The sequence below is a fragment of the Macroventuria anomochaeta genome (assembly GCF_010093625.1).
Source record: "Macroventuria anomochaeta strain CBS 525.71 unplaced genomic scaffold BU25scaffold_8, whole genome shotgun sequence".
In the NCBI taxonomy this organism is placed as follows: Eukaryota; Fungi; Ascomycota; class Dothideomycetes; order Pleosporales; family Didymellaceae; genus Macroventuria; species Macroventuria anomochaeta.
This window is the reverse complement of record NW_022985369.1, coordinates 104,058-124,960: the sequence shown is the minus strand read 5'-3', so window position 1 is coordinate 124,960 and position 20,903 is coordinate 104,058. Positions and strand designations below refer to the sequence as shown.

The following is a 20,903-nucleotide window of genomic DNA, read 5'->3' as shown; positions in this document are numbered from 1 at the left end:
TGTTAGATTATGAAGATGCAGGTGAAGTGGAGAGGAACATACCATTCATTGTAGGTCTGGATTTGCATGAGGAAGAAGCGTTTCTGATACCCGAGCGACTCTCGGAACGACTCGGCTCGTGAGCAGCGGGCACGCAGGAACTGGATTTGCTTCGCGAGGCCGTTGATCTCCTTGATGTGGCGCTTCTCGAGGGCCTGTGACTGCGCATCGAGATCGTATGCCTCGTGTTGCGCCTTCTGCTGCACGGCCTTCGCTGAAGCCTGCAGCAGCCGGAGCTGGGACTCCTTCTCGCGTAAACGAGATTCCAAGTCGCGAAGCGCACGTTCCATAGACGTCTTCTCTTCGCGCTGCGCAGCCTTGGTCTCGTTCTGAATCCTGCGGTGCTGTGAGTCCTGCTCGCGGAGGCGAGACTCTAGATCATGGAGCTTGTTCTCCAGCGCTGCTTTCTCCTCACGCTGCATAGCACGAGACTCAGACTGAGCCGAAGCGGCCTGATTCTCCTTTTCACGGATCATCGACTCTAGAACCGTGATCTTCTCCTCGAGTGAGGCCTTCTCCTCCAGAACCTCGTCGGCATCCTCTTGAAGCACCTCGAGCTCATCCTCATACTCCTGCCTCTGGCGGTTCGCGTTGTCCCTCAGCTCTTCGAGAGCTTCAAGTCGTTCTTCTGCGAGCTGCTGGATAGACTCGGCTTGACTTCTCTGCGCATTGATCTCTTCCCGCAGAGCCTCGAGTTCATCATCGCGCTTGCGAACAAGATCTTGCATGACATCGATCTGAGTATCAGGCTCATCGGCGTGGTTGCGCATTGCGTCGAGCTCGGCGTCGCGCTCAGAGACTGTTTTGCGTATGGTTTCGAGTTCTCGTTTTCGGTCGCTGAGATCGTTCTTGAGCTGCTTAAGCTCATCGAGTGCTGCCTCTTGCGCATCCATCTTCTTTTGGAATGCAGTGACATCACGCTCGCGAGACTGCAGCGTCGATTGCAGGTTCGTTAGGTCGCGAGACAGAGCATCTCTCTCACGTGTGACCCTCTGCAGTGCTTCGATTTGCGTATCCTTGCCGGACATGGTCGATCGCAGGTTGCGCATCTCGCGCTCGATGTCATCACGCTCTTGACGTAGCGTGCCAACCAGAGCATCACGATCGTTGTTCCCTCGGTTGAGTCTGTCGACCTGCGCGTCTTTGTCCGCCATCTTGGACGTGAGGTTGTCTCGCTCGCGCCGAAGGTCTGAGAGCTCGCGTGACAGTGTATCGCGTTCTCGCATCGCTTTGTTGAGAGCATCAGCTTGCGCGCTCTTACTCGTGAGTGTTGATCGGAGGCCCTGGACCTCCTGCGTAGCGTCGTCTCGCTCACGGCGAAGTGCGTTGAGATCTCCAAGATCACGGTCCTTCTGTGTAATAGTCTGTCGTAGCTGTTGTAGCTGTTGTTCGTACTCGGAAGCGTCGCGCTGGAGACGCGTAATCTGCTGCATGGAGTCCTGGAACTGCCTACGGTAATCATCAAGCTCATCTGCCCTAGCTTCGGCGGCGTCAACCCTCGATTGAAGAAGCTCGATCTCGACGCCCTTCTCGCGCGTAACATCGACGACCTTCTGTTGCGCGTCATGCGCGGACTGTCGTGCGAGCTGGACCTGGTTGTCACCCTTGGACTCAGCAAGCTGAACGCGCTCGTGCAGAGCGTCAAGCTCAGCATCTTTCTCGCTCTGTATTGTGTGCATGCGTCGCTGCAGTTCTTTGATGTCGGCATCCTTTTCGCGTTCGAGTGTTCGGAGGCGTTCTTCGAAGAGAGAGAGTTCATGGCGCTTCTCTGTCTCCGCTGCCTCAAGCTCACGCTCTGCCTTGTCCAACTGCTGCTCAAGCTCGCGGATCTCTTGGTCATTGCCATTCGCAGCAGCATCGAGCCTGTCCTGCAGCTTCTCAATCTCGGACTCCTTCGTGCGTTCAAGCGATCGTAGCTGGTCTTCAAGATGTTCGATTTTCTCGTTCTGCTCCTCGATCTGTTCACTCTGTGTTTGCAGTTGTCGCTCCTTGTCGGCGACTTCTCTGTCTCTTGTCTGTGAGACAGAGTGAAGCTGTCCTTCAAGCTCAATCACCCGATCCGCCTCCTTTTGCAGTCTGCTGTTCTGCTCCTCCAGCCTAGCAATCCCCTCAACCTGCTCTTGTAGTCGACGGTTCTCCTGCTCCAGCTCAGCCACGCGGTCAGCTTGCTGTCGTAGCTCACGTTCGCTTTGTTCAAGGTCTGCGATCCGTTCGGCCTGTTCCCTGAGCTGTCGATCCTTCTCCTCCATGTCGGCAGACGATGAGCCTTGCGCGTTCTTCAGCTTGTTCTCCAGCTCCTCGATCTGGTCTTCGTGTTCGTCGAGTAGCTGGTCCCGTCGCGCGACCTCAGCCTGTGCATTCTCAAGCTCCACGCTGACCTTGTCGAGCTCGTCTTCTGCACTGCGCGCCTCTTCTAGCTTCTCCTCCAAGCGCTCGATCTCTGCAGCGCGCTCTTCGGCCAGCCGGCGCAGCTCATCCATCTCCTCGCGCATGCCCGCATCGGCGTGTCGCTTCTTGACTTTCTCAGCATAGTCTCGCAGCTGCTGCTTGTAGCTCTCGAGTTCCTTCTCCGCAGCCTTGAGGTCCTTGGAATACTGCTTGATGTCGCGCGACATGGTGACCTTCTCCGACTTGAGGCTGACATTCTCCTCCATAGTCCTGACGTTGAACTCGGGGCCCATCTTTTTAAGATTCTCCTCCAAGAAGTGGATCTTCAGCTTCAGACCGAAGTTCTCCTTATCGATCTGCTCAAGACGCGCTTCCTGCTCACGCAGTGTGAGGACATTGCCATTCCCGTTACCCATGTCGAGTTCGCCCTCGGCGCGCCGTGGCAGGGCCATGGGCGTGCCCATCGCGCTGGAACTGGGGTCGGGCAGCTGGGTGCGGCCGTCGATGGAGTGGTCGAAGGAGCTGGACTGCACGTCGAGAGCGCTCGCTTCAGGCAGTGGAGAGTCGCTCATGCGAAACCCGGGCTTCATGGCCGCGGGTGTGGTCATCTTGCCGTTGAGCAGGCCGACGACCTGGCGGGTGCGGTTGGCGGTCGCGCTCTTCAGCATAGGCGTGAACTCGTTCTTCGCATTGGGGTTGCGCAGGGCGGCGAGCGGGTTGCGGGGTGTGCGGGCGCCGCCCATCTTCTTGAAGAGCTCGTCACGACCGGTGGGTGCCTGGAACGACTCTTCTCTGCTGAACGAGAGGTCATTCTGGGTGAAGCGCGTCGCGTCGCCCACCTCTGTGCGCGGCGTCTCCGGGAAGTAGTTCGCCATTATCGATGCTGTCTGCTAGAGTATGCGCATGAGTGAGAGAAATGTCAGTCGTCGGCGTGCGCACACCTCAGTCTGCAGAGGAAGTGCATGTGTTATTGAGTAGTGCCCAAGGTGGAGTGTGTTGTTTGTTGTTTGGCCGTATACGGCTTAGTTCTACCGCCGCCCGAAAGAGGAAGGGCCGAAAAGGTGGGGCGTTCCCTCTCAGCCAGTCACGTCACTAGTTCGCCGCTCCATCACAGCTTTTTGTAACCGCAAATCTGCGATACTCACCACTCAACATGGACTCTGGTGATGGTCTGAAATGGTTTGGTGAAGGTTTTGACGGCTTCCCAAAGAGCCTTCCGGAGGATGTTGTAGAATACATCATCTTCATTGTCGAGACTAGACTGTCAGATATCCAGACAAGAGAGCGTCTGCAAGCCTTCCAGCGTGCACTACAGGACTTGAAGAAGAAATTCCTGAAAGAGTACATCTGGCAGCGAGACGAGATCAAACTTGAGCTTGTGCGCGAAGACGATCGCTGGCTCCTGAAAGGGCAGACAAACTACGGCGACAGTGTCGCCGATGAGTGGCTAATCGTGTACTTCTTGCGCGAGCTAAGTAAGGAGTTCAAGGATGCATGGATACGTATTTACGACACAGATGGCGAGTTCCTGCTCATCGAAGCTGCAAATGCGTTGCCGAAATGGCTCACTCCAGAGGTTGCAGAGCACAGAGTCTGGATCAACACGCATCGTCTGCTCATTATACCTTTAGGCAAAGAAGAGGCCCCGGCACCTCTGAAATTACCAGACGCTCTCACTATACTCAAGGACACGCCAGGCCGACCACAACACTATCCAAGGGTAGAAAAAGAAGCCTTCCACCGCCTGAACAACTACCCATCCGCCGTCTCAGAAAACCAACACCACGCCACCCTCCCTCTCCCACGCAAAGTGGCACATATTCTGCACACGAATCCATCCTACATCTCCTCAGCAGTCGAGGCCTTCTATCTCCGCGATCCCATGTCCTTGCGCCTACTTCAGCCCGAGAAGTCCAAAACAGCACTCATTTTCCCGCCCGATGACTTCGTATCCGTCAGCGTCCGCTTCACGAAAGTTTTATACGCGCAGCTTCTCGGCCAGCACTGGAACCCACCACCCCCGTACGAGGCCGCCATTGAGTTACTAGTAAAATCCGGCCACCCGCAGGAAAAAAGTGAGGTAGCCATCAAGCTCAGCGCAGGCATGCAAATGCTCGCATCACACACGCTCTTCGCCGACAAAAAGGCCGTCCGCGAAATCAATCTCCTCCTCGAAGATCTAGAGAACGGTGACGACACATTGCCCACTGACGCTGAGATCGCGGCATGGCCGAAACGCGAAGACGACGAGAGTTGGCTGGACATCGACTTCTCTGAGTTTGAGAAAGAATTGCAAGGCAAAGGAGGCGAGAAGGGCTTTGGTGACAAGAACGCTCAGGAAAACCTGAAGAAAATGGTGGAGAGATTTAACACGTTTCTTGCTGATGATGAGGCGGGGCATGAGGGGGCGAGCGCGGGCGAGAGAGATCCGATGGATGAGGATAATGACCCTGATCCTGGACGGGGATGGGATGATCCTGAGGATAGCGATGACAACGATGATGGCAATGAAGAAGAGGCTCACTCATCTGCATCAACTCCTGGTGCGAAGACTGCGCCCAAACCCAGACCAAAGTCACAGCCTCAAACCGCAAGAGCCAACGACGAAGATGACAATACTGAGACCGAGTCAGAAGACGACGCAGATGCAGACGCCGAGTATGCCGAGTACGAAAAGTACTTCGAGAAATACATGACGCTTCCCGCACACGAGAAGGCCATGCTTACCGAAGATGCACGCGAGCTCGCACGTGCCCAGGATGCTGAAAACGAAGAAGATGAAGAGATCAGGAAGCTGACCGAGGCGATGGAGGCAGAGCTCTTCGGCCACGGAGCGCTGAACCTCAATCCACCGAAAGACACAACCGGAAAAAAGACGTTGAAGAGCGCCGAAAGCGTGGACAAGAGTAAGAGCAAAGGAAAGGGCAAAGCCACAGTCTCGTTCGCCTCCCCTGCTGACGATGATGTCGAGGAGATCGATCGCGAGGAAGGCAGTAGGTCAGAGGATGAGGAGATTCTGGATGAAGACTATAACCTTGTGCAGAACATGCTCGCTGCGTTCAAGGGACAAGCTGGTGCCGCAGGCCCGGCAGGAAACATGCTGAAGGCTATGGGTATTCAGTTTCCGCAGGATGCTGATGATGAGGTACAAGGCTCCAGCAAGAGCAAAAGCAACGTTGGTGAGAGCAGAGCGAATGACAATCCGATGAGGAAGCAAGACTGGTATATGAAGTAGCCGGCACGGAGTTGAGGGTATGTACAGGTGCATCGATAATCGCAATGTATGTCAAGCTGGACTCCTGGTTGTCAAGTCAGTGCAGATGAGCCTGAGTTGCTGTGTACTGAACAGTGTTATGTAAATTGCCCAATGCAGACGCGAGCAGATGCCGGAAATGTAGTTAACCCCACGTTGCTGCTCTGCGGTAGCGAAATATTGTACGAGCACGGGGTTCACTGCTTCTAACAGTCTACCCGATTGATTGTGTCTGATCTTGGACTGAAGTTGGTGGGACAGCGGACATTCCCTCCTTCAACACCTCCAGCCACTCAGAATGCATCTTGGCTTCTGATCTTTCTGATCATCTGAGCAGCATCCGCCGGAAAAACGTGGGATCTGTGATCTCCGGACGCCGGCAATATCAACTTACGAGTGCATCCTTGTTCAAGACGCTGCAAAGGAATGTCGGTTTTCCGTAATTCCGAACCGACGAGCTTCCCAAGTTGCTGGTATGCGCTATGAAAGCCTTGAAGCTGCGACTCAGTATGTTGCACAGTTGCTTGTCATCAATGCGAGCGTCAGCTTGGCGCAGGCCTCGCCAGATGGCGAGAAAACGATCAAGATCATCGCAGGCAGACATCGAAAAGACATAAGGCTGCCGACTGCCGACTAGTTGGCCGATGTCAGATCAAGGTTGCAACGTCTGACGCGCTAGGCGAAAGCTCGCATTTCAACTTTGTTCTGTTTGGGCGAAGCCGATGAGTCAAAAGCCAGGAGCTGCAAGGTGATCGGAAATATTTCGTTACCGTTGTTGCCTCGTACGATGCATCTTGCCAATGGTCATGGTTGGATCGCGATGTTGAATACCTCCAGACGAAACGTTCGAGAGTTTTTTTGTTCAGCGCTTCCGACATCCGCTCTCTGACGTTCCGGAGCAAGAGCGATGGGCTCATACATATGTTCTGCCTGGTGTCGGTATCAACTCACGGTCTGTCAGGCCGGATGAGGCCGGATAGCAGCCACACGCCTTACAGGCTGCATGGATCATCTGGCAGTCTTCGCGTAGCGACTCCCGCTCGGGAGCTTACACAAGCCCAAGGCGCTAGCAAATGCTTAACAGCAGTGAAGTATGGCGCAGGTGACATTGATCGCCGCAGTCGCCAATCGCAGTGGGAGGAAGTCTGCGGAGCTCGGAACGGTGTGCATGTTCGGAGGAAGCGTAGAGTTTTTGCAGTGCTTGTGCAAAAGAAGTGGGTATGTTCTCGGTCTGGACCAAGGGTGTGATGTGTGAAGGGAAAAGTGTGATACGGCAGACTTGCCTGAGATGGTGCATGGTGTCACTGAAAGTTGAGGTTGGACGACCCTCGATATTGTCGCTGAGACGGATACAAGAGCTCACCGAGGCCGAATGCAAGTGTGGCTGCCCCTCGCGTCTGTTGTCAGTTGCACAGACATGGTGTAAGACAGCTCTGGCATTGCGCTGCAGGGCTACGCCCCCTCCCCCGCACCGCACTACTCGTGTTCACCGGTAGGTAGGGTGGAAGTGATGAACACTCAAGGCAACAGGGATTTGTACAAACCTGAACAGTGCGAAGTTCGCCGGTGGAGCCGTCAAGTGTCAAAGCAAAAAGCAGAGGCTGATGGAGGCGCCGGATATCAGACCCACTTAGTCCGCGGCTCTGCGCCTGCACGTCACAACGATTCGAGGAAGCTGCGATCGAAGCCAACGCCGCGCTGACAAAGTTCTCTCGTGATGCCGATTGCTTCGTTAATATCGTGTTTCCGCAAGTTCCGGCGCAGCCATAAGACGATAACGGCCCTGGCGGCCTTGTCTGCGTCCGATTCCTATACTGCATCATCCCGCGTCTTCCTCAGTCATTCGTACGAAGTTTGAAGCTTACAGTATATAGCTGCGCAAACCATCACATTCGCTCTGGCAGCTTACCTGGACCTTTGCGCAGCTTCTCCTCACCTAGCGAACCTAGCCCTCTGCTATTCCTATCTGTATGGCACGCGGAACCCTGACAATAGCCATTGCCGCATTGCTGCTCCAGGTTCTTCCTCTGGTAGCTGCCCACGGCGACGAGCATCATGGCGAGACCATGGATATGAGCGCGCACGATGCGCTAGCACCGCAACCCCAGAATGACGGACACCAGAGCTATTGGAGTTTGTCCGAGTATGCGACACTGATGTACTGGCACATTGCGCTCGAGATTCTAGCGTGGGTGGTCATTCTGCCTGTCGGTAAGCTACCCGGGATCCGCAATTGATCTTCAGAGCTCCACACTAACGCAACCCAGCTGTCATGCTGAGCATCGCTCGCTCGCGATATGTTCTTCTCTCTCAGTTCACGTTTCTTGTCGTCAACGCGTTGGCGCTCCTGATTGGTGTCGTGTACAACCACAAGACCCCAGAGCTGTACGAAAACAATGCGCACAGCAAGACCGGCTGGGCCATTACCTGGATCGCTTCTGCCTGGGTCTTCATGGCGCTCATCCAGACGTACATGGATCGAAGCCAGGCGCATTTGTTTGACGATGAGACTACACAGCCTTTGAATGCAGCGAATATGGCTCAGTACCAGCGTGTAAAGGAGGAAAATCTCGAAAGCCCCTACAGGTATTCTAATGACTCCGGACAAGGCACTGAGCGCAACTCAGCGTCGCTGTATGGTCACTCTCGATCACCTAGCGTGGAATCAGAGAATCAGCAGTTCCTAGGGCCAACGCGCAGAGACACGCACGACGAGCTCGATGACCTGGAAGACGTGACTCTTGAGAAGCCAAAGTCGCGGTGGGATAAGTTCTTCTCCCGTAACGTGGCTCGCTTCATAGCAGGCAGGACAGCAAAGGTAGTCCGTTTGCTCTATGTGGCGTTCGAACGCACAATAATCATCCAGGGACTTGTCGCTATTCTTACAGGCACGGTTGTGTATGGCGGCATCGCACATGGAGGTGCAGTGTTCAACGTCTTAGCCCACTACATCAAGGGCGGCATCTTCTTCGTTTACGGCTTCCTCACACTCGGTCGCTGGATGGGCGCATTCGCTGATCTGGGTTGGGCGTGGAACATGAAGCCCTTGGGGGATGTCGTTGGTCGTCGCAAGGCCAGTCTGCCGTCCGCCGAGTTCACCGAGTCGTTCGTCATCTGGTTGTATGGTTGCACCAACGTATTCCTCGAACACCTCGCAGCCTGGGGCGATGAATGGACAGCGCAAGACCTGGAGCACGTTTCGATATCAGTGTTGTTCTTCGGTGGTGGTCTGGTAAGCCCCCCTCAATCCTTCACCCACTAGCGCGCATACTGACGTACCTTCCCAGCTGGGCATGATCATCGAATCGACCAAAATGCGCGAACTTCTCAACAGCGCCGTCGTAACAACCTCGCACGGTCAGGATGACTCATGGCAGCAGCCCCGCCAGTACAACTTTTCCATGAACCCTATGCCCGCACTCATCATCCTGCTCCTTGGCAAGATGATGAGCTCGCACCACCAGGCTTCCATGCTGTCAACTATGGTTCACAGCCAGTGGGGCAGCATGTTCATGGGCTTCGCGCTGGCACGCTGCCTCACGTACATCGTTATGTACATTGCGCCGCCGACTTCGTACCTGCCGTCTCGCCCACCGACGGAGATCATCACCTCTTTCTGTCTGGTCGCTGGCGGCATCACCTTCATGGTCAGCAACAAGGACACTGTTGCAGCGCTGGAGTCGTACGGACTTGATGCCATGTTCACATTTACCGTGACTATGGGCCTGACGGCGCTCCTGTTGGCTTGGACCACGGTCGTGATTGCGATCAAGGGCTGGGCCCTCCGTGTTGAGGGCAGAAGCCAGTACGCGAAGGGTCGCGCTGGTGTGCTGGCCTAAGTATTGCACTTACGGACAGGCCGAATGATGTCAGCCAGCCACGACCATGCTGGCTGGTGATCATGATGGTCATGATTATCATCGTTGTTTTTCCTTTCTCTTGCGACCTTACGTCCTTCTATGATACCACTGCAGTATACCCCTCTCCTGGAGTCGGCGACAGCCTGGTCTGCTGCATTTACATCTCTTTCCTTTGCAATTGCGAGCTGGTAATGTTAATGATGACGATGGAATGGATACCTCAGTTCTCACGGAAAGCCTTGGTAGCCTTGAATGCCTAGAAGAAATTGATAGCAGTAATGAATCCGTGGTATATTGCTTACGCTCTCATCTACAAATCTCACCCGATGCATGCTCCCAACTTCTTCCTCGACAAAACTTTACACGCCCCTCCCCCTGCCTCTTGTGGACCCTCTCGCAATCCCACTCCCTCTCGGCCCGCTCGTCGTACCACCACGCATGGGTATCCCTCCTCTTCCCCTTGCCGTCGGTATGCCTCTCCCCCTGCCGGCAGCCGCAGGTGTCTTCCTCGGGGTCGGCGCTGGGCTGGCCGCGTTCTTGAACTTGCTCGCCGCCTTGGAGCTCGGAGGGTTATCGACAAAGGACGTATCGGTCGTGAGGAACGTAGCATCCACGTCTTCGACGCCTGACGCGCGACGATTGGTTAGGTTGGCGGAGGGATTGAGAGAAGGGTGGTTTTGCGGGCGTTTGAAAGAATCCGGTACCGGTGCCTGCAAACATGTCAGCCTCCACTTTTGCATACCCTCTTCCTCACTCCCCCGAACTTGACTTTCAAAGCCGAGATTGTGGAGCGCGTACGCACCTCAGGAAAATCAACACAAAAAGCATTCATATTCATGCCGTACAGAAACCCGGCAAAGCTCTCGCTGAACCGCGCAAGACTCTCGTGCATAAGCTGCAGCTGCACGAAGTTCTGCTCCAGGTCTGCCATAGCGTCGCTCAGCTCCGCGAAGCCGTCTTGCAGGCCTTCGAGCGCGTTGGAGGAGGAGGCGTTGCGTGAGCGTTGCGCGCTGTCTCGGAGGGAACTGCGTGAGGAGGGGCGAAGAGGTGTGGTTGGGCGCGAGCGAGGGGAGCGCGAGCGTAGGCGTTGGGAGCGAGAGGAGGTCAGTTCTTGGGTGGGTGTTGTTGATGCCATTGTGCTTGTTGGTGTGGTGTATGTTCGATTCGAGTTGTGGTGTTTGTGTCGTCGTTCAGACCATGCGAGAACAATGACTGCGAATCCAAACTCAAAAAAAAAAAAAAAAAAAAAAAAAAACGCCTTCACGTGCCGATTGTTTACCTTGGAGGCTGTCGCGTGAGTGTGTAGAATGTCTCCGAGTCGTGTTTTGGAGATCAACTTCAGCCCGCGGGGTGTTTACCCGACCCTGCATGGTGTTGTGGCTTGAGGGGCATTTTAGCGCATCTGCATCGCAGCATTATGACGCCGTGCCTTCCGCGTCTTGTGCTCCTGCTCGTCACTCCTTCCTCTGAGCTTCGGGTAGCCGCATACGTCTCAAAGCCCTATAAGTGCCAGCCCGCCGCCTAAGCGCTGAGAGCTTCAACTTTCGTCCGGACTTCTCGCTACCCGTCTCTAAGGCGATCCGACATAGCCGGACTAAGCGTAGAATTACAGCATACGGTACATACGCCGTCTGACCTGCTCAGCCACCCCATATTCATGTCACTCCGCGCTCACACGCTGAAGACACTGTTATACGTATCCTCCCCAACATCGACGCATACAGTATCGACATTTGTTAGCGGACGACTTACCCCTTTCGCCCTGCGAAACTTCACTGCCTCGGCCCCCCGCGCTCGGAGACACGCTTTTCGCGAACAAAAACCCCCTCCGGCTTACTCCAAGCAAAGCGGTTCAGGGCTTTGGACTGCTTCTATAGTAGTTGGTCTTGCAATTGGCGGCGCATTACTGGTTCCAATCTTCAGATCTGCTCCAGTCCACAACACCGAAGAACGCACTACTTCGAGCTGCGACCGCACAGATATCACAGACTCGTTCCTCGTCATGGCCACCAACACTCCCGCTGGTCGCCCCGGCACGCTTACGCCGCAGGAAGAGGAGAAGCTGCGCGAACTATGGGCGCTCACAATGAAGGTCTTTGGCGTACACGGATCGCTAGTGGAGGGAAGCAACGGCGTTGAGACGCCGGCAGCTGCACCTGCAGTCACACCCGCCGCGGCAGCACCGGCCGCAGAAAAAGAAAAGAAGAAAAGCAAATTGCACGTTTTCTCGAGGCACAAGAAGGACAAGGCCGACAAGACCGCTGAGTTTGAGTCGACTACAACGTCAGGAACATCGACGCCTGATATTGGACGATTGTCACTCTCAACTGAAGACGACAAGTTTGGTCAGACAGCAGAATTCAAAGCTGCAATCGCAAACATACCGCCAGAGAATCTGCGCACCGCTTTCTGGAGCATGGTCAAGCACGATCATCCTGACGCCCTCCTCCTCCGCTTCTTGCGCGCACGTAAATGGGACATCGAAAAGGCACTGGTCATGATGATCTCGACAATGCAATGGAGACTCGGCGAGATGCATGTAGACGACAAGATCGTCAAGCACGGCGAGCTGGGCGCGTTGACAGAGGCTGCCAATACCACTGATGCTAAGGCAAAGAAGAACGATGAGGACTTCTTGGTACAGCTGCGCATGGGCAAGAGTTATCTACACGGCTTGGATAACGCAGGGCGACCGATGTGCATTGTCCGCGCGCGCCTACACAAGGCCGGCGAGCAGACAGAAGCAAGTCTGGAGAAGTTCACTGTCTACACCATCGAGACAGCGCGCTTGCTCCTCAGGCCGCCGATCGACACTGCTGTAAGTCTTCGAGCGTGCACATGAAGCTGTCATATTTGGGCTAATGCGAACAGACCATCGTCTTCGACATGACCGACTTCTCCATGGCCAACATGGACTACACCCCTGTCAAATTTATGATCAAGTGTTTCGAAGCGAATTACCCCGAATCCCTCGGCACCGTGCTCGTCTACAAAGCGCCCTGGGTCTTCAACGCCGTCTGGTCCATTGTTCGCGGTTGGCTGGACCCTGTTGTTGCAGGCAAGGTCAGCTTCGTCAAGAACGTCGATGAGCTCGAGAAATTTGTGCCGAGAAGCCAGATCCCCAAGGAACTCGGAGGCGATGAGGACTGGGTATACAAGTACCCCGAGCCGGTGCCGGGCGAGAACGACGCGATGAACGATGAGGCGACTAGGCAGTCGATCGAGGCCGACCGCACACAGATCGTAAGCCGTTACGAGTCGACAATACTCGAGTGGATCAAAGCTGGTGCACAGGCAGGTAGCATCGAAGCGAGGAGGAGCGAGCGCGATACCATCGCCGAGGATCTGAGGCAGAATTACTGGAAACTCGATCCCTACGTTCGCGCGAGAACGCTGTACGATCGTATGGGCGTTATCAACCAGGGCGGTCAGCTTGCTTTCTACCCGAAGGCTGCGGCTGCTGCGGCACCAGCAGTGACAGCGACAACGGCGCCAGGAGGCGTGTCCACAAGCGTCGATGACTTGGACTAGGCGTTTAAAGCCACCGCGCGGCGCCTCTTGCCGGAGTTGGACCGCTTCAGGAAAGAAGATGGAATGATGGATGTCGAGGACCCGGCGGTGGTCCTCTGCGCTTGGATGAGCAAAGGCGGCACCGAGTTGCACGACGTTCTCCGAAGTATTTCTCCACCACCGCCAGCACGTCGCCAACGAAGCGAGCAGAGGAGCAATAGACGATTCTGGTTCGGGCGGTCGTCCGTCTCCAGCTCACATTGATTGGCTCGGCGGAAGTTTGCGGCTGCCACATGCAATTCTCGTACGTTGCTGCGGATTCCCATGAGGATCCTTGATCGCATTGTTGGCCGGTTAGCATGGCCGTTATTGTTATCATACGAGTACATAGCACTTAATAAGCACTACCCTTCACGCATATCCACTGGCTCCACTGTACAACGCCATGAAGATCCTGCATGCAATTTGCAACTTTTGCATGATCCTGCCGTACGGCAAGTTTGAGCCGATCAAGCTGCACCACTCATGGGAAGTGAGAGCACTGCCCATGTTGAGCTCTATCTGCATACACCCTGCCCTCTCATGTCGCATGAAATCCGGACGCAAACATCCTATTGCTCTGGACTTTGGGAGGCAGTCAAGAGGGGGCTTTGTGCATCGTTTAGTAGCTGATAACGATACACGAGGCTACAGGTGATTTAGCCTCTAACAGACTGCTCTCTCATTACGATGGAAGATCTCCAGGCTTCACGGTCAGATCAGGTCTGTGGCTGCTGCGCTCGAGCTCTGCAGGGTGGGAGTCAAAACGTCTGATGAGCACCGAGTCATATACCCCAACAGCATCACGTGCGCGTGACTCCTACACAAGCGTTGCAGCACAGCGGTCCTGAACACTGGAAGAAGCCGAAGAACATCGAACGAGCAGGATTCTGCTGACATGCAGCAACGGAGAGAGACCCGCACTCTGCCACACTCACCGCATGAAACAATCGGCCCGTATATCGTCTTGCAGTCTTTCAAGCGTGCACGTTTTACCCGTCTACACTCGAGACTCCACAATCCACTAGCAAAAGAGCCATTCTCACAGCCAGTCCAGTCCGTAGTAAGGCACATGGCCGTGTCCGTATCAAACACGAGGGAAAGCAGCGGTCGTCTCGATAGTGAGTGGGCTGCTTTGGCAGGTGGCATTGCGGATGGTGCCGTGAGGTCGGGCGACGTTGGGCTTGAAATCGTGCACCGATCGTCTTCCATAGTCTTAGACTCAGATAGGACGCTAAGCCAATCAATCAAATCGTGCATCGAGATGCGATATGAGACGCGTTGCATGCGTCCGTACACAGTCCTCTCGACGCGCTTGCGAGCGAAGTATGGCTCTTGAAGATACCAGCCCATGGAAGTGGAAAGTCCTTTCTGGTACTGCTCGATGCGTGCAAGGTCAAAGAAGCAAAACATGATATTTTGCTGGCTATTGTACATTGACATAGATGTACATCTAATACAGCACCCTTCCCAAGTGCAAGCCCTGATAATCGTACAACTGCAACGCTCTAGTCAGAGAACTTGATGCTGCTCCCGCCCTTCTGCCTGCGATCCTCGTGGTTGTTCACCTCATCCAAATGCCTGGCGAACTCGGCATCAGCATCCATCTCAGGCTCGCTGAGCACCCCAGGCGTGCTCACAGCCTCCGTAGCGTCTGCGCCCCTTGCGCCCTTCTTGACCTGCGCAACCTCTGCCTCCTCTGCCTCTGACTCTGGTACGACGAGACCGCGCGCTGGGCGGTAGGTGATCTCGCCTTGAGCGGCGGCGGCGAGACGCTGTTTCTGGCCTGCTTCGCCGGCGCGGCCGAGAACACCGGCGATGACTTGGATGCAGCGAAGACTGGCGTTCGTTAGTTTGTATTCGGGTATAGATTTGGATCATGTCTCACCTGTCATCGTTCGCCGGGATGGGGTAGGTGACCCATGTAGGATCAGCATTTGTGTCAATGACACCAATCGTAGGGATGTTGTTGAGCGCGCACTCGTGCAGCAGGACGTAGTTCTCCAGCGGGTTCAGACAGACAACAAGATCTGGACGCAGCACAGGGCGGTCGTACAGCTGCTCCTCGAAACCGGCGACGTCGGCATCGTGCTCGTTGACGACCTTGGTCTTGCAGCGGCCCAGGATCTGCTTGCCGTTCGTGATGCTTCCGGGGATCCAGCGCTCGAACAGGTGGTACCCCTTGGCTAGCTCGGCCGCGCGAGACACAGCGCGGTCTTGCCCATCACGCGTACCGACGAACAGAACAATGCCACCTCTTCTCGACACCTCCTGGACCACCTTGGCTGCTCGTCGCAGATGCGCGGCTGTGACCTCGAGCGAGATGATGTGTATGCCTTGACGAATGCCGTGGATGTAGCGCGCGTTGGCGGGATTCCAGAGCGATGTCACGTGTCCCTGGTGGGCTTCAGAGGCGAGGAGGAGCTCGAGGGTGACGTCAGCGGGGGCGGGGGGGTTGGTGAGGAGGGTGTGCGGTTGGTAGTGAGGGCTGATGTCGGCGCCCAGTCTGCTCATCTGCTTCGACTGCTGCTTGTGCGCAAAGTATTGCTCTGCCACCTTGCCGACCGAGGATGGGGACGGCGAGGGTTCTGGGGGACTGGGACTGTCGAAGCCCACGCCCGAACGGAATTCACGCTCCCACTTCTCTTCGAAAGTCTTTGGTGGTGCGTCTGCAGTGTCGGGTGTGTGGGTGGAGTAGCATCTTCGCTGGAGCGACCTGCGTGCGAGCGCGGGGGCTGCTCGGTTGGTTAGACGTGGACTAGAGACTACAGGCTACTCCAACATACCCCTCCGCGCGACGAGATGCCGTATGATCATGGTGCTGCTGCTCGACATGTTGATGCTGCACCAACGTGCCTTCCACAAAAGTTCGGGGCCATGTCTTGGCGTTTTCATGCCTTTTCGGTCCGCGGAGAGCACGGCTCAAGAGTGCCGCGCGCCGGGGCAGCGCAAATGTCAGCCGTCAGAACAGGGCGCTTGAGCGCGTCACAGGAGTCCCAGCGCGCCCACCCAGCAAAATGAGCTGATGTGGGAGGCTGAAAATGGAGCAACGCAGCACTCCCGCCCGCCCCGAGCAGCATGGCATTTCACTTTCCGCATGCACACGAGCATTCTGGGCCTAGCTAGCATTTCCCCACCCTGCGCCCATCCCGAAGCTGCGTGTTTCTGTTGTTGCTGTGCTGCCCCACGGGCGTCTGTTCTGCGTGCCGCGTTTCTTTCTTTTCGCCGTGGCCTAACGCAGAGGCGTCCGCTTTGCACCCACGCGAGACCTCTCTAGCTGAGCCCTAACACGATCACCCACAACCATATACTCATCCCCCCCCCCCCCCCCGGCTGTTCTGCAGGGTGGCGCCGCGCGCTGCTTCCTCGCCTTGGATGTCGCTTGCAGTGCTCTTCACTGTTACAACCCCCCGCTGCCGCCGCCCGCACCCGTCCCTAGACCGCCTCGACGGCTGCGACACCTGACACGAGCCTATCGATGACCACGACTAGCTGTCTGCTGCTACCCACCGCACCGATTGAGCGCCCGGGTGCCTGCCCGCCATGAACGGCTACCCCTACTCGTCCCAGCCCTATCCGGATGGGACCAGCAATGGCGACGGCATGCTGGACCTGAACGGCGGCGACATGAGTGCATACGGCGCTGGAGGCCCCGAGGGGCAGTCGCTCGATGACATTGTCTCGCAGAATGACAAAGCGAACCGCCGACGGAGCATGCCTGTATACGCACGCCAGCCCCAACAACCGCACCAGCAGTCCATGCAGATGACCAGCCCGACGCGCAGCATGTCCATGATGAGCTTCGGCGACCTCAAGGGCGGCTCCATGGACGACTTCGCCTTCGACATGTCTGCGACGGCGGGCATGGAGAACATGATGCGCAACAACAGCTTACCCAGACCCACCGGCGATTTGCACCCCGATGGGATGCCGGGCGCAGATCTTGCCATCAAGACGCAGTTCTCAAACGCCGCCTCGCCCTTCTCAACCATGGCCGCGCCCTTCTCAACCATGGCCACGCCCGGCTCCAACTATGCCTCGCCCATACACGCGACTGCAGACCTCGACATGGGCATGAGCGCGTACCCCAACGCCATGAACATGTCGCTGGACATGGACGACTCGCTCAACAGCATGATGCAGACAGACATGAACATGTTTGGAAACAACCAGTTCAACCCCCAGATGATGGGGTCACCCATCAACACGAACACAACGCCTATCAACCAGGGCACCGAGTTCGTTGGACCCTTACCTGCACCCCAGAGAGGGTCCAACCTAGTCGGCCAGCACCAGTTCGGTGGCATGCAACCTCAGAATCAGAATCAGAATCAGAACCAGAACCAGAATCAGAACCAGAACCAGAACCAGAACCAGAACCAGAATCAGAACCAGAATCAGAACCAAAATCAGAACCAGAATCAGAACCAAAATCAGAATCAGAACCAAAATCAGAATCACATCCATTTCAAGAGTCGCTCCATGAGCAATACGCCAGATGGTCGATCAGCCCCATCTCTTCCCAGCCGCCAAAATAGTCAGGGCCAGGAACAGAGTCGGTCTAGCAGTGCTAGCCAACATCGACCGGACACCAACAACTCAAACGCAGCGACGCAGCTGAGTCTCAAATCCCTCGAGAACCAGCGGCCAATAGCACAGGATCCAACAGAAGATCTCTCCCACGAAAAACTCGAGCACATCAAGAACCTGAAGTTACCCTGGGGAGAACCAGCGGGCGGCTTCCCTTCGACCATGCACTCCAACCCCCACATGAAGACCCAGTTCAAGAACGCATACTCTTCATCTGGCTTCGACATGCTTAGCGTCCTCATGCGGGTAGCCACAAGACCGAATCCACAGATTGACATTGGCTCCGTGGACTTGTCGTGCGCTTTCGTCGTGTGTGACGCTGACATGGATGATATTCCAATCGTCTACTGCTCGGAAAACTTCGAGCGTCTTACCGGTTACACCAGGCACATGATTCTCGGCAGGAATTGTCGTTTCCTTCAGTCGCCTGACGGCAAGGTCGAGCCCGGCATCAAGCGGACCTACGTTGACGATGATTCGATTCTCTACCTGAAAAACACTATCAGCGCAGCGACAGAGGCACAGATCAGTTTGATCAATTACAGAAGAGGAGGGCAACCGTTCATGAATCTTCTCACTATGATCCCAATTTCATGGGAACCCGGTGGAAAGGTGAAGTTCTTCGTTGGATTCCAGGTCGATCTCGTCGAGCAGCCTGGTGCAATGACGAACAAGAACGCAGGTAAGATTCTTCGCTTTCTTTTGTCTAACATCGAACTAACAGCGGACGAGATGGATCATACAGGGTCAACTACCAACGCGGCATGTCCATGCCAAGCTACGTTTTCAACGATGCTTCCAAACCACAGCCTGAACAAGGTCAAACCATCTCCAAGGACGAGGTTTCGAACGTGCTTGCCTCCTACAGCGGTTCAGGCGATTCCGAGATCACTCGACGCATATGGGACAAGGTGCTCCTCGAAAACACGGACGATGTTGTGCACGTACTGTCCCTCAAAGGCTTGTTCATGTACTTGTCACCTTCCAGCAACAGGATACTGGAGTACGATCCTAGCGAGCTTGTTGGAACCGCTCTTTCTTCTGTATGCCACCCTAGCGATATTGTGCCGGTCACGAGGGAACTTAAGGAGACTACCAACGGTGGGTCGGTCAATGTGGTATTCCGTATTCGAAGGAAGAAGAGCGGCTACATGTGGTTCGAGGGTCACGGCTCGCTCCATACTGAACAGGGCAAGGGCCGCAAGTGTATCATCCTGGTTGGTCGCGAACGCCCAGTCTACACGCTGAGCAAGTCCATCGTCCGCGAATCGGGAGGTATTGGTGACAATGAGCTCTGGACGAAGATGTCAACATCAGGCATGTTCCTATTCGTCTCATCGAACGTACGCCAGCTACTTGACCGACAGCCCGAGGAGCTTGTAGGAACAAGCATGCAGGCACTCATGCGCCAGGACTCCAAGATGAACTTCGGCCGCATTCTTGAGCTCGTACGAGGTGGGAGAAAGGGAGAAGTGAAGCATGAGATGATCAACAAAAGGGGACAGGTATTACAAGCGTTCACCACACTGTACCCTGGGGATGCCACCGAAGGCCACAAACCGACGTTTGTCGTTGGACAGACTCGACTTCTGAAGTACTCAAGGAACAGCAACGGTCAGCGACCGTCGATCTACCAGACGAAAGAGCACAATTCGCAAAGCTCGCTGCAACCGCGGTTCAACAGCGCCTCACCACTGCCTGGCTCCATGCCTGCATCTACATCTGTCACCACCGGGTCTATGGTCGCATCACCCAACCCAAACTTCAACACAACGGAGACACATAGTACTACATTTGCCGGTCACAACGGGTTGTCGGTTGGTCACCAGGATCAGAGCTTGGCGTCAGACGACAACGTGTTCGATGAGCTGAAGACGACTCGAAGCACAAGCTGGCAGTACGAACTCCGACAAATGGAGAAGCGCAACCGGTACCTGGCAGAAGAGGTGCAAAGTCTACTGGCTGCCAAGAAGAAGAGGAAGCGCAGAAAGGGCGCTGGGCAGATGCAGAAAGACTGCGCCAACTGCCACACGCGAACAACGCCTGAGTGGCGGAGAGGACCGTCTGGCAACAGAGACCTGTGTAACTCGTGTGGTTTGCGATGGGCCAAGCAGGTATGTTAGCCAGCTTACTGAGTCTGGCGACGGCATGACTAACCCCTGCACAGCAAGGCCGCGTGTCACCGCGTACATCATCTGCGGCGAGCGACAAGAGCAAGAAAAGTAATGCCTCGCCCCGACACATGCAGAGCCACCAATCCATCCTCCCCCACGTTGTTCCTTCCGAGACTGGTCAGCTGTCCTCCATCCAATCGACCCTTGCGCCAACCGCCAAACGTACGCCCGAACACGCTGGCATCAAAGACCACCACGCCGCCAAGCACGCGCGTGCTCAAGTCACGGCTTCCCAAGGCTTCATCCCTCCACCCAAGATTGACGAGGAGTAGCGTCAACTGGCTTTCTTCACTTCTGTTTTATTTCTCCAGGCCCGGTTGTTTTCTAGTCTTGACGATACCCCACGCACTTCTCTTTCGCCATCCTTTCTTCAACTCATGCGGCTTTCGTGCTATCGACACTTTAGCGAGCCTTCACTCTATCTACGAAATAGATCGCAGCTTTCTTGCTTGTAGCGGATCTCGAGAGGAACTCTTTACTCTTGGTTGGAATGTTGGGGGGACAGCTATGTAGATGCCATATGTCTTCCAGAGCAGCGAAAACGTGTACATATATATCTTAGCTGGAGGGGTCTGAACGTATCAGAGCGAATGAATGAATTGCTAACCAACAAACCTATCCACTTGCGAATCCACATGGACATGCACTCCTTTCCGATACCCTGGACCCAGTGGAGCGTGCTCAGATCATGATCACCTCGTGGTCTGTCGGCTATCGAACTGTGATCAGTCTTCACCGCCTTCATCAGGAGATCCCTTTGTGTTGCTAGCACTCTTCAGACCAATTCCCACAACCTCTTCGGCGCGAACCAGCAGAGTTGAAAGGCAGGTACCCCTCGGCAAGGCTGCAGGTACAAGGCACGGCATCCTTGCAGACACGAGTCGGTACCGAAGACTGCAGGCACCCGACGCTTGCAGCAGCACTCCGCGAACAAGGAAACACCCTAAGCTTCACATGCAGTCGCTTTGTTTCTTCACCTTGCAGCTCATCATCACAAATGATTCGGCGCTCAGTCTGGAAAGGTTTGGTAAACGGTTGGGCGCACAAGCG

General features: G+C 55.4%; 6 protein-coding genes across 6 annotated transcripts; 4 read left to right on the top strand and 2 right to left on the bottom strand.

Annotated features, from left to right (window-relative positions):
• Nucleotides 1–3,580: 3,580 nt before the first annotated feature.
• Nucleotides 3,581–5,662, top strand: BU25DRAFT_419553 (SGT1-domain-containing protein; the record flags this gene model as incomplete). Its single annotated transcript, XM_033707941.1, has 1 exon — nucleotides 3,581–5,662. One exon carries the CDS (start codon nucleotides 3,581–3,583, stop codon nucleotides 5,660–5,662), a length of 2,082 nt encoding a protein of 693 aa, XP_033564077.1.
• A 1,854-nt stretch (nucleotides 5,663–7,516) lies between these two features.
• On the top strand, nucleotides 7,517–9,669 carry BU25DRAFT_260371 (uncharacterized protein). The gene is made up of 3 exons (XM_033701724.1): nucleotides 7,517–7,891; nucleotides 7,948–8,912; nucleotides 8,968–9,669. Exons 1-3 carry the CDS (start codon nucleotides 7,651–7,653, stop codon nucleotides 9,517–9,519), a joined length of 1,758 nt encoding a protein of 585 aa, XP_033564076.1. The 5' UTR covers nucleotides 7,517–7,650; the 3' UTR covers nucleotides 9,520–9,669.
• A 342-nt stretch (nucleotides 9,670–10,011) lies between these two features.
• Nucleotides 10,012–13,071, top strand: BU25DRAFT_429560 (uncharacterized protein; the record flags this gene model as incomplete). Its single annotated transcript, XM_033708558.1, has 3 exons — nucleotides 10,012–10,187; nucleotides 11,281–12,358; nucleotides 12,412–13,071. The coding sequence occupies 3 exons, from the start codon at nucleotides 10,012–10,014 to the stop codon at nucleotides 13,069–13,071; spliced, it is 1,914 nt and encodes a 637-aa protein (XP_033564075.1).
• Nucleotides 13,072–13,621: 550 nt separating this feature from the next.
• On the bottom strand, nucleotides 13,622–14,752 carry BU25DRAFT_260340 (uncharacterized protein). Its single transcript, XM_033701723.1, has one exon. It carries the CDS (start codon nucleotides 14,530–14,532, stop codon nucleotides 13,804–13,806), a length of 729 nt encoding a protein of 242 aa, XP_033564074.1. The 5' UTR covers nucleotides 14,533–14,752; the 3' UTR covers nucleotides 13,622–13,803.
• BU25DRAFT_387908 (ribosomal protein S2) lies at nucleotides 14,504–15,961 on the bottom strand. Its single transcript, XM_033704452.1, has 3 exons — nucleotides 15,876–15,961; nucleotides 14,978–15,824; nucleotides 14,504–14,928 (listed from the first exon to the last, which is right to left on the bottom strand). The coding sequence occupies exons 1-3, from the start codon at nucleotides 15,922–15,924 to the stop codon at nucleotides 14,598–14,600; spliced, it is 1,227 nt and encodes a 408-aa protein (XP_033564073.1). The 5' UTR covers nucleotides 15,925–15,961; the 3' UTR covers nucleotides 14,504–14,597.
• Nucleotides 15,962–16,404: 443 nt separating this feature from the next.
• BU25DRAFT_408489 (white collar) lies at nucleotides 16,405–20,458 on the top strand. Its single transcript, XM_033705830.1, has 3 exons — nucleotides 16,405–18,361; nucleotides 18,412–19,793; nucleotides 19,847–20,458. The coding sequence occupies exons 1-3, from the start codon at nucleotides 16,633–16,635 to the stop codon at nucleotides 20,123–20,125; spliced, it is 3,390 nt and encodes a 1,129-aa protein (XP_033564072.1). The 5' UTR covers nucleotides 16,405–16,632; the 3' UTR covers nucleotides 20,126–20,458.
• Nucleotides 20,459–20,903: the final 445 nt, after the last annotated feature.

What these genes read in the sequence shown, in the direction of transcription:
- BU25DRAFT_260371 (XM_033701724.1), top strand. Translation starts at nt 7,651, where the DNA reads ATGGCACGCGGAACCCTGACAATAGCCATTGCCGCATTGCTGCTCCAG. An exon ending in GGTGGTCATTCTGCCTGTCG is followed by an intron (nt 7,892 to 7,947) that starts GTAAGCTACCCG and finishes AACGCAACCCAG; the next exon opens with CTGTCATGCTGAGCATCGCT. An exon ending in TGTTCTTCGGTGGTGGTCTG is followed by an intron (nt 8,913 to 8,967) that starts GTAAGCCCCCCT and finishes GTACCTTCCCAG; the next exon opens with CTGGGCATGATCATCGAATC.
- BU25DRAFT_260340 (XM_033701723.1), bottom strand. Translation starts at nt 14,532, where the DNA reads ATGTCAATGTACAATAGCCAGCAAAATATCATGTTTTGCTTCTTTGAC.
- BU25DRAFT_387908 (XM_033704452.1), bottom strand. Translation starts at nt 15,924, where the DNA reads ATGTCGAGCAGCAGCACCATGATCATACGGCATCTCGTCGCGCGGAGG. An exon ending in GCATCTCGTCGCGCGGAGGG is followed by an intron (nt 15,825 to 15,875) that starts GTATGTTGGAGT and finishes CCAACCGAGCAG; the next exon opens with CCCCCGCGCTCGCACGCAGG. An exon ending in ATCCCGGCGAACGATGACAG is followed by an intron (nt 14,929 to 14,977) that starts GTGAGACATGAT and finishes AACGAACGCCAG; the next exon opens with TCTTCGCTGCATCCAAGTCA.
- BU25DRAFT_408489 (XM_033705830.1), top strand. Translation starts at nt 16,633, where the DNA reads ATGAACGGCTACCCCTACTCGTCCCAGCCCTATCCGGATGGGACCAGC. An exon ending in AATGACGAACAAGAACGCAG is followed by an intron (nt 18,362 to 18,411) that starts GTAAGATTCTTC and finishes ACAGCGGACGAG; the next exon opens with ATGGATCATACAGGGTCAAC. An exon ending in GTTTGCGATGGGCCAAGCAG is followed by an intron (nt 19,794 to 19,846) that starts GTATGTTAGCCA and finishes ACCCCTGCACAG; the next exon opens with CAAGGCCGCGTGTCACCGCG.